Raw genomic sequence first — 12,108 nt, 5'->3', positions numbered from 1 at the left:
GACTAAAATGCCCCTCATGTGAGGGGCATGTGACCAAGATTTAACAGTTAAATTGGATGGCGTTAGGGGCGGGGAGTGAAATAGAGATAAGCTTCATAGTTCAAGGAGTAAAATGGCTATTTTGAAAGGTTTGGGGCAAAACCGTTAAAGTGACCAAACCACAAGGAGCAAAACGGAAGTTTACTCTATATATTAATTTGCAACATGTAGGTTTTGGGTTAATCGGTTCGATATATTTAGTTAGTTTGTCGTTTTTCGGTTTGGCTCGATTCGATTAATATGGATTAATAACCAAAACTAAACCTAGGTTATAATATTTGCTTAGAAATACATGAAATTGATGTATAAATACATCAAGTTCCATTAGTGACAAAAGAATCAATTGTTTTGATGGAATACGAATGGAACCAAAGGGAAGAAGATTGAAATTAGATGAAGCAACTGACGCCATACTCTTTTGCAGCTCAATAATTCATAAATCACAATCTGGCCCAAAATGTTGCAACCATTACCATCGATAAGGAAAACCATTTAGACGACAACAACGTTTCTTAGCCACTCGTTCCCGCCACCCGAAAGGAAACCTCAAATACCACCAAAAACCCGTATTGTTGGTATTCGAGATTCAAACAATGGAGATAGTAGGAAACCTCTTTTTTATTTTTATTTTTGTATTAGCCCAATCAAACAATTACACAACACCTTCTCTTTTTGATTTTTTTTTATTTATTTTCAATGTGAAATCATTACACACATTTTTTGTGAGATGTTTTTCACATACGGGTACAAATTACAGAATACTAAATTTGAGAAGAGCGGGTACAATACTAGGTACGGTATGGTACAACACATGTGTACGATACTAGGCATGCCTAGTAGGGGTACGACGTAGAGGTATTCTGCATCCCTACATACAACCCCCTCAACATGCTTTCCTCAACGTAGAATACTTTGGCCTTTTTGCTCTCTTACCAATTTTCCTCTCATGGCTCGAAGAATTAAAGTATTCTCTTCACTCTAATCCCTAATTTTGTATTTTGGTACCGTTTACTTCTTGTTTTTTTTTCTAGATATGAAATTGTTGTTTTTAAGTTGCAATTTTAGTAATCATTATCATCTAATGAACTTAACGAATTCAGAACAGTAAATTTGGTTTATTATTATTATTATTATTATTATTATTATTATTATTATTATTATTATTATTATTATTATTATTATTATTATTATTATTATTATTTTAATAAGAAACAGTTTTGGGAAACCTAGATGATCGTTTTATGATTATTCGTTTTAGGAACAGTGTCGATTGAAAGTTGTGGACCGCAATTGGTTTTTGGCTGAAGTTAAGGGTGTTTGATGAATGATAAATGTCTCCATCTTTAAGAATAAGTGTTTAGGCTTAACAAATTTAAGAAATGTCTCATTATATATCCTTCATATGTTACAAATAGAAAAAAGGCTAGAAAAACATCTCATGTGTGGGTTTATTTTGAGAAGATAACCGGTGAAGACAGATTGCCAAAAACAAGATGCCTCGTCTGTGACAAAGTGTTTAGTGCTCGTCCCAAACCAAATATATCAACAATGTTACGACACTTACTCAAGTGTTGTCCAAAGCCTTCAACCCAAGTAAGCCCAACCTAGTCTAGTTTATATTTATAATGTAAACAACAAACAAACAAATTGTGTGTGATTTTATTTGTTATTATTTTGGGAGAAGGGTGTACGGTAAAACGGATAATTACGAAATTTTCAAGTCCATTCTAGCACTTTTTCAAAGCGACTACGTATGGTAAAGTAATTAATTAATTAATTAATTAATTCATCATCTTCTTTGTTTTCCATGTTCTTGAAAACGCATTCCATATTCGAAATTCTCTCTCCAAGTCAGCTTCTTTCTAACCGTTAAAAATCCTTCATATTTCCTGGAAAAGCATTCCGTTTTAGATATTCGAGAAAACCCACCAGAATGAGTGAGAAAGGAGATCAAATGTGTGTATACTGCTTGGATTTTTTTGGAATAGAAGATGAAATCAAGGATCCTGAAGAAGGATGTGAAAAACACCTCTTCTTGTTAAGCAACCCAGAAAAGGCTAAGAAGAATATAAAAAGTGGTTGTTAAAGAAGATGGAAGAGAAGGGAGGTAGTAAGGTGGGTGCTGATGAAGGTTCTTCAAAAATTGTTCATACCGGATCTGGTGAAGAAGAAAACATAACAATCACCGAACAAAATCATAAAGTTTGTCCATTTTGTATATCAGTTGTAGGCATAGTTGATGAAGTTGAAAATCACAAAATAAACTGCCTTGAAAAAGACTCTCGGTCATATAACCTAGGTGAAGCGGTGGAAGAATATAGAAATCGGGTGTTGTTGAAAATGGAGAAAAAGGCCGAGGAAGAAATGGGTAGACTGCAAGTGCGGGAAGAAATAGGTTCATCTTCATATTCAGCCTCAGGTAAGAAGAAGGTAGAGGAAGAAATAGGTTCAGACTCAAGTAAGAAGACAGTAAAGGAAGAAATATGTTCAAACTCAAGTAAGAAGAACGTAGAGGAAGAAATAAGTTCAGACTCAAGTAAGAAAAAGGTGGAGAAAGAAATAGGTTCATTTTCGTATTCAGTCTCAGGTAAGGAAGAAATTGGTTCAGACTCAAGTAAGATGAAGGTTGGGAAAGAAATGGGCTCTGAGACAACTAAATCAGACTCAACTGAATCCTTTGAACAAGAACTAGCAGAAACAACTGAATCCACTGAACCAGCAGAGACAACTGATAATGAAATGCCTGAGATTCATATTGTCAGAGAAATCTTGATCGCTAAGGGTGGATGAAGCAACGACATCGTCGGAAATTTCTGTGAGTGAGATAGTAAATATTCTGAAAGACAAAGTCACAATGACGTTCCAGTCACTCGGTATAAAACAATAGTCTTGCTGGTAGAGTGAGCTAATTCTTGTCCAAGGTATGAGCTCGAATCTTATGGTTTTTGAATTGTAATAATTGGGATTGTTGACCTCACTTGTTGATGGTTTTTGATACTTAGTGATTAATTTCTGAATTCTAGACATTAAGGATTTACTAATTGCTTGACAAAACCGGACCATAAACAATCATAAGATTATTTCATTTCTTAGTTTCTATGTGTTTTCTTTCCTCAAAGCTAAACGCCTAAATTTTACAAAGTTTGCTAATTTTATTAGTTTCTCCACTTTTACTTTTAGCTATTTTTAGACCTTAGCAAGTCCAGGGATTATGTATCAAGTATCCTGCTAGTTTATATATAAATATAATCAATGTCAAACGGCACTTAGAAATAATCAAATCCCATATCTTATATCAACTCATAATGATTCTATAACTAAAATTACGATTTCGTGTTCTTTTGCAACCGAGTCAACCAGTGGTGACTCGTAAAGAAGATGCTCCTGGCCCTTAATTCATTCTTGCAAGCAATCATGAATGATTTGCATATGTGAACACATTTTGGATTTTTTTTTTCTTTCTAAAATGAAATATTTTAAGATGAGACCAATTTGGATAGACCGCACTTGAACCTGAACTAAACAAATACTTACATGCCCGTTTTAATCCGAACTCATTCTAACCCATTGAAACCAATATGTTTTTCTGAGACGGATATAGAGGATCATCATTTAGCAAGTAATATACTTTTAGTGTTAAGATCAAGCACAACTTTTAACATTCAAATGACACAGATAACCATAATAATTATGATTGAATTAGATTAATAATTAATTTTAAAGGCACGTAATAATGTTCTAATAGTTTAGTTTGTTATAGTGTAAAAATTATTACTGTATAACAAAATCAAGTAGTTATTACTATGCTACTTCAAAACTGTATCGTAACAATAATTACATTAGACAATCAAAATTACTATAGTAATAGTATCATTTGAGCCAATGAGGTGGTGGTGAAGTGATAAGGGAGAGACTTGGTGTTCTAATAGACTCAGGTTCGAATCCTGCCCTTCCCATTATTTTCTGTGGCATCTGTTGATGATGGGAGACTAGACGAATAGGTGGAGATCGCTAGTTCGATCCTTGAACTGAGCGGGCTTTACCTCACCGCATTGTCGTGCCTTCGGGCGAGTGTTCACGGGCTTTGGCTCTAGGTGAGAGTTTTCCCCGGTTCGGAGGCGAGTGTATCCTGATGTGGCGAATTTCGCCAGTAAACCATTTGAAGAATTCGTTGACCGTTAAAAAAAAATATGTATCATTTGAACGTTAGCTCCAATAACACCTGACTACACCCTCTATATTTTTATTGCGGAATAAACTAAGTTGGGATAACATATAAATAACTATTGATATATGGTGTAATCTGTACAAGTCGTGAGCTCATATCTAATTTTGGTGATTTCAGCTCTGAAAAACATTTATAAATTACAACTACACATACATAATGTACAAGTTTTAATGCATGGGAATAATTATCATCTCCGTCCAATATTCTAATCAAATCAACGAAAGGTATATGGGATTCCCTATTTCCCTACCCATGCTATGTTATGCTTGTTCAAAGGCCATTGCTTTAATATAAAGTTGCATTCTTTTTAGCACCATTTTCAACCTTTAAATTATTCTTCTACGAAAAAGAAAACTAACATTATTACTTCTATGATTTATTAATTTCTCTTTATTATGGTGTTGTCTTATATCATCAAGTTAATTATTATATTAATGAATTACATGAGTGTATACAACTTGATAGTATGTTGATCAGTATGAGATATATCAATAAGTATAGTCTTCAGCCATTTACATATCTTAGGGGGACGGGGCGCCCCGTGATAGCCCCTTCACCACGCGTGGAACACAATTCAACTCCGCCGTCACCACTTTTGAACATGCGTTGATTTTAAAATGCGTCAATTGTTTCACGCGTGAAGAAAGTGAGGAAGTTGAGGGAAATTGTTGGGTGTGGTGAGTGATGGGCATCTCCACTAAAATCCATCACTAGTGATGGAATAATGCTTGATGACATGGCGAAACTTGATTAGAAGCTGTTAGTGATAAGTGAGCGATGAGTGATAGGCACCCTTACCCCCTTATAGTCAATAAAAAAACCTTTGTGATCATTAAAAGAATTTTGTAGTCACCAGAAAGACCAAAGAGTCAACATGACTTATGTGGTCAATGGGAGAACAAAAGTTGGTGACTAAAGGGCCATTGCTAACTCACATCCGAAATCGAACATCTGTTTGTTAGGACGAAAATGGTCCCCTGTGAAGGTTACTTCAAGGCTAATCTATCAAGCTATTTGATATGCGCAAATGCAACATATAAATTATATTAAATAAGGTATAAAAACAACGCTTTTTAGTACTAATGTTGTAAAGGTGCGTTTCTTTGTATACTTTTGATTTTCAGGATTAAAAAAGCTTAAATGTACAAAAGGAACAAATTAACCACAAAAAACAGCATAAATACAAAAGAAGGGAAGTTGATAATATATATCAACCCTCCGAGCTTCACCCCAAGGCCAAAAACAACAAATCAGAAGACAAGCACGGGTCATGCCTGCCAAGCATGGAGGCATTGCACCATCACAATATGTGAAGAAGGATGAGGAAGATGACGATGTTGAACCAGGGCATTTGTCAAATTATGGTTTCCACTCGGTAATAAAAGTGAAGGGAAAAAATAAATCTTTAATTAAAATGATAGACAAAATAACAAAAATGTCCCTGACTAACTGAGGACAATGGATGAGGTTTAGTCAGTTGGACTGAAATGACAATGTTGAAAATTTTTTGGACCCACAGGCGATAAATCAAATTTTTGTACTAAACTGGCAAAACTACCCATACCACAAGGACTAAAATCGCATTTTACTTTTTTTATTATATAATAATGGTGGGACCCATTTAAATTTTTAAATAATAAATTAGACTTTTGAAATGTTTTATTTATTATAACTTAATAATGAGGGTAGTTTCGTCATTTCACATCAACTTAACTGACAAAACTAACAGTCATCCAACTCGGGGACGATCCAAGTAACAAATGATCAAAGCATAGAGAACATACATGTAATTTTATAAAATTGGGGACTAAAGGTAAAAAACGACAAACCACAGGGACATTCGAGCAATCAACTCTAGATAATATAATTGTTATTCAGTATTTAAATCAGCCAATTAACTCTAGATGATATAATTGTTATTCAGTATTTGGGCTTGTAACAGCCTTTTACTGTTGGACAACTTGGGTCCATTTCATGTGGCCCCAATCATTTTTATGATCCATATGTATCTGGCAAAACTCATATTTTGGAGTATCGACTACTACCATACCCGATACTCTGGTTATTCCACCACAAACGACTTTCATCTCTCCTTTTGTCACATCTTCACCACCACCAACTATGCCCAAAAGTTTAGGTAGGACAATTGGGGAGCCATCATTTGTGTTGGGCCAGTTCTCGTTTGTAGAGTCCAAATAGGTTCAATCCTTAATGGGTTTACCTCACGTGGGTGGGTTCAGATCCATCACCATATTTAACATCACATATATTAAACTTAGTTTCTGACTTACATCTTTCAATGGTTGTCTCTACCTATTAATACAATTTCGTCGTGTATACACGGTCACACATTGTAAAATACACTATTTATTTTAATGAAAAAATATATGAACATGTAATGAAAATGTTAAATATGATTATCATATATTCATATCCTACATTTCTCGTTCATAAGAAAAGGTGTTTAAATGATTAAACTATGGAGAAATCAATCAACGGATAATGGAAATAAGCATTACAGTCGATACCATAGTTAAACTGTGTATCAAACATCCAATATGAACATAAGGTGTTTCCAAGAGTTGATTAAAAAATCAAAAACAAAAACAAGTCAAGAATCAAATATCAAGTCACTAATCAGGAGGACTCACAATGGGTGGTGTCCGGATTCTGATTCATCCATACTCGGTTTAATTTGAATCATTCAGCTTCCCTAACAATACCTTGAGATTGTTTATAAAACGTATTTAATTTAAGTTTATAAATTATAACATATTTTATAAAATGGAAGTATAGAACGAAAATGGTTGAAAGAATCTTCCAAAAGAAGATAGCTTACAACAAGGTTATAACGTTTTGAGAACTCAACATACACATATTTGTATGAGACTCAACATTTGGGTATTTAACATCACGTTTAAATTTTAAATACTAGTAACAAATAGGATTTCCTGTGCTATGCGGTGAAAACTTAGTGTGTATCGATTCGGTCCGTTACGATACCTGCAGTCGCAATAGCGACCAGAAGAGAAAATCCAAAATATAAAAATTAAAAACGGGTAGCAATTTGATGTTGTTCAAAAATACTTTACTTTTAAACGTAATAGTATATTTACATTTTTTTTAAAGTTAGCATACGCAAGTTACTAAGGAAAAATCAAATTAACGAAAAAACAAAAAAAATATACTATATTTGATAGTTTACGATACCATAAAATGCTTCGTTTTGTTTACAACTTTGTTTTCAAAAAATAAAATTAATCATAGCTACGCATTTATATCTTTTAAAAAAACTTAACCAAAGCGAGTTATTACTATAATATCAAATTAATTATAAGAAAGTATTATTAAAAAGAAAAGCTCATGGCTTTATAATCTAGTGGCATCTTGGTGATGAGATAAGGCTTTGGGACCAATAGATCTTGGGTTCAATTCCCACAAGGGGGTTTTCCCATATCTATTGGGTTTACTACTGAATTGGTGTATCGGCATTATGCCTAGTGGAGATGGATATGATTGGGTGGTTCTGCTGGTGGCACGATGATATTCTAATCATCCGTCAGTGATCCAAATTTGCAATTAAAAAATATGTAATTAATAAAATTATTTTAGCAATGTAATATACATGAACATTGAATACTCATAATATTTGAAAATACTTCTAAAAAAGTGATTAGCTTAAATGCTTAATAGGTGTATCAAACAACGGATTATTAATCTTTGTTTTGTGGATGACCTTTTCCTATTTGCTAGAGGGGAAGTCGCTTCAGTCAAGATGATTATGAGTTCTCTCAACAGGTTCAAAGACATGTCGGGCTTACATCTTAGTCTTGCTAAAAGTACTATTTTTTTGTGTAATATTGATAGGAGAGCAAAAAAAAGGATTCTCAATTTGGTCCCCTTTCAGCAAGGAGAATTCCTTATTCGGTATTTGGGTATCCCTCTTATAACCACTAAATTGTCTTATAGGGATTGCAGGGTCCTGATCGAGAGGATGGAAAATCGAATCTCTAATTGGAAAAATAAGACTCTCTCTTTTGCCGGAAGGCTTCAGTTAATACTTTCAGTTCTCTCGGCTATGAGTATTTACTGGGCGTCTGTGTTCACGTTGCCGACTAGAGTTATAAGAGAACTTGAGCAAAAAATGAGAGGTTTTCTTTGGTGCCAAGGGCTGTTGATGAAAGGTAAAGCAAAAGTTTCTTAGAACTCCATTTGTATGCCTAAAGCCGAAGGGGGGTTGGGTATTAGAAGGCTAAATGGTATGAACATAAGTCTTATGACTAAACATATCAATAGTATCCTTATAGGAAGACAATCTTTATGGGTGGACTGGATTAAACTATACCATTTAAAAGACAGAAAATTTTGGGACATTCCGGTTCCAAGTAATTGTAGTTGGGGTTGGAGGAATCTATTAAAAGGTAGACACCATATGCAACGGTTTTTCTGGTCTAGAATAGGAGATGGTATGTCCACATTGGCTTGGTATGATTCGTGGTGTGAATTGTGTCAGTTGGGGAGTATTATCTCCCCTCCGATTATGAGACAGGCTGATCTTTCTATTCATACAAAAGTTTCAGATCTTATTTCTGATGGGAATTGGAATTGGCCGAACCAATGGTTAGTTTCATACCCGATTTTAAATCAACTTGCTCCTCTGAATCTAATTGAAGGTACTCGGGATGTTATTATGTGGAGAGATGTTGATGATTGCCTCGCCCCGTTCAGAACTTGTGACTCTTGAGAATGCATCCGTCATCAAGGTGAGCAGGTGAGTTGATACAACTTAGTTTGGTTCTCGCAATGTATTCCAAGGCATGCATTTGTCCTATGGCTGATTTTCAGACGAAAGTTAGTCACTCAAGACAGATTAAGGCGATGGAATATCAATAACGTGGGATGCATGGATTTAATGTGCTGTCTTCTTTGCCAATATAACATTGATTCGCATGAACACCTTTTCTTTCAATGCAACTACGCTTCTAAGATTTGGATGATAGTTCGGGATAATTCTGCCATGAAGGCCGTGGGATTGGATTGGGAGGATATTGTGGATTGGTTACTTCCTCGGGCTAGGTCGAGATCCATAGCTACTGTTATTGGTAAACTCTTGGTTGCAGCCTCAGCTTATTTCATCTGGCAAGAAAGAAACTCCAGGTTTTTCAATAACCAGTTTGTAGGATCGTTTTGTGACCCAAACGAGTCTGTCAGAAGAGCTCTTATCAATTCAAGAGGCGGAAACTAATGAATTGACTTTGAAAATAGCTTGATTTACTTAAAACTGTCTTGTTTATTGATTTAACAGCAATACAAATCAGTAGACACGTCAGCAACACTTCGGTACCGGAAACTAATTTCGTTACAAATGATTTCGCACTGAAGGTATTTATAGTAGTTCTAATTTCGCATGAAACTCCTCAAACGAAATTAGTTACAAGCGAAACTTAATTTCGTGCGAAATTATAATGTAATTTCTTACGAAATTATCTATCATACCATTCATGCGAAATTACCTATAAACCCTAATTTCTCGAACTACGTGCCCTGATCTAACATTTTTAATACAAGACTCGATACAAGACGAAGTCGACAAACGTATGCACCAACAGACTCCCCCTCGAATATTGACGAGTCTTCAGTGTCGAGTCTTCACAGTCTTCAGACTTGATCAGCCTTTGGGCTTCTTTTCAAAGTATCTGACAGCGTAAGTATCCTAAATCTCTGATTCTTCTTTTTATCAACAAATCTCCCCCTCGGATGATGATCTATCTTTCAAACTCCTGGCTCTATCCTTTTTTTTATCAAATCTCTTTGAGTCCTTAAGTTCATCAGCATTATCAACCAGCGTGAACCTTAGGAATTGAATCTGACTCTTGCAACTTCAGACTCCCCTTGAAATCTCTCCCTTGAATTGTGCTGGGATTATAGACTTGCTTTGCGGAAAATCCTCAGGCATCGGAACCTGACTCCCTTCAAGCTTCATTCCTGCATAATCTCTTCTCAAAATAAGATTTTCAAATTTAATAATTTGACAAATTTTATTCTTTGCTTAACACATGTAAAAATAACTCTCCAAATGATTTAACATTTAACAATATCTGATGACCACTTGAAAATATAACTTTCAAACAAACTCTTCCCAAACCTGTTCGTCATGTTTAGCACTTGGAATTTTGAAAATCAGCTTTTCATCATCAGTTGTCGAAAATCTTTTTAGATTTTTTTATAAAGAAATGCAGTAAAGAAATATGGACAGACAATATTTTCGTGAGTTTGTGTAAGAGGATCAAATCAGTTTATGAGACAAATCACCAACACCGTTAAGCTTTAAACATATTAAGCTTTAAACGATTCACGTAGATTGTCAGTATACTGATCCACTTAAATTTCCACACAAAGTTCAATTGTTTCAAGATACGAGATTAATATTTTAAGGACTTAAACTTATTCGCGTGTCCCACCTCAGAATATACTCCCGTATCCAAATCCCAATATTCAGTCTTACAGGTGAGTATACCTAGATGATATCTGTAAAAGGGTAAATGCGAGGCAATGAGAGCTCAGGTTAGAACTTCCGTTCGTACAGAGAGATGATGACTCGACTTTTGGTGTGTTCCCTTTAGAGAATCTTTTCTTCAACAGCACATGATTAGCATTTTGCAATGATTCATCATTTTTATGCTGAGGGTGATGCTTTTATTTCAAGCAAGCGAAAAGTATTGTAGGGGGACTAGGCCATTGCTTCCGCAAAATCAGAAGTCCCGGGATAATACCTCAGATATCACTGAGTATAAAGACCTAGTATCTCAGAAAGAGTGATCTTTCAAACAAGATTTCGGGGGTTACCCATATATCCGAGAAATGTTCCCCACGAGATAAGTAAGTATTTGAATTTATGTTTATATCTCGAAAACAATCTACTAACTGTGTAAAAACCTACTGGCACATCCGCAGTGAGACCGTTTATCACATTTGAACTTTCCAATTCTTTAGCGTGTTGTGATAGTCCACTGATGTACTATCATTTCCTCTTTTTCACGACAAAACTCTTTTTCATTTTATCATATTTTTGGATTTTTTTTAAATTTTCTAATGTTTTTGGATTTTCTGAAATTTCTTACCCCCCCTAAAATTCAAAACCATCTAAAGAAAATTTGAAAACAAACTGTACAAGTAACATGACAACTGTTGAGAATTGCTTCAATTCACCATCCTCTTTGGCATAAACAATCAGAACTCCCCCTTACAACAAACTATTTTCCCATTATGATTTCAAAACACTTAAGTTTGTTTTAATCAAAATGGTTTTTCTGGAAAATAAGTTTTGTAAAGTTGGGGTTAATTCCTCACATTGCTCTTTCAACCACTTGGAACAATATTAACAATTTTAGAATTATTATCAACACAATCACTTGTAGAAAATCAAGTACAACTAAATGTCCCTGATTAACCACTTCTAAACCGAAATATCACAGTTACCAACTTGTGAATTTCTCAAGAAAGATGTCGATTCCTACTCCCCAATTACCAACCTGGGAGTTCCGACAAGTCAGGAATTTAAGTTGTGAAAGCTGTCACCCAAGCCTGACCAGCCTTAGGTGATTTTGACTCACATCTATCCCACCATCTTTTCGAGTCATAAAATTCTTTAGCACCTTTAATCTTTCCATCAACCATCTTTTCAAAAATATGTTTAACGTTTCCATTAAACACCTTTTCAGCATCAAATTCTTTCTTACCAACAAAGAATTGATCTGAAATCTCAAACCTGCCTTTCGATTTCAAATTTTCTTCCCGTAATGGTGGAAAATTAATATCATCCAATGACAGAACAGAATTTT

At 34.8% G+C, this 12,108-nt stretch overlaps 1 protein-coding gene across 1 annotated transcript; it reads left to right on the top strand.

The window, feature by feature from the left end:
• The first annotated feature begins 1,259 nt into the window (after positions 1 to 1,259).
• Positions 1,260 to 3,060, top strand: LOC110942771 (gelsolin-related protein of 125 kDa-like). The gene is made up of 2 exons (XM_022184536.2): positions 1,260 to 1,632; positions 1,938 to 3,060. Exon 2 carries the CDS (start codon positions 2,131 to 2,133, stop codon positions 2,827 to 2,829), a length of 699 nt encoding a protein of 232 aa, XP_022040228.1. The 5' UTR covers positions 1,260 to 1,632; positions 1,938 to 2,130; the 3' UTR covers positions 2,830 to 3,060.
• Positions 3,061 to 12,108: the final 9,048 nt, after the last annotated feature.

This window comes from Helianthus annuus, chromosome 11 (genome assembly GCF_002127325.2).
Source record: "Helianthus annuus cultivar XRQ/B chromosome 11, HanXRQr2.0-SUNRISE, whole genome shotgun sequence".
NCBI lineage: Eukaryota > Viridiplantae > Streptophyta > Magnoliopsida > Asterales > Asteraceae > Helianthus > Helianthus annuus.
The sequence above is the reverse complement of the archived record's forward strand: the minus strand, read 5'-3'. Positions and strand labels throughout refer to the sequence as shown.

What these genes read in the sequence shown, in the direction of transcription:
- LOC110942771 (XM_022184536.2), top strand. Translation starts at nt 2,131, where the DNA reads ATGGAAGAGAAGGGAGGTAGTAAGGTGGGTGCTGATGAAGGTTCTTCA.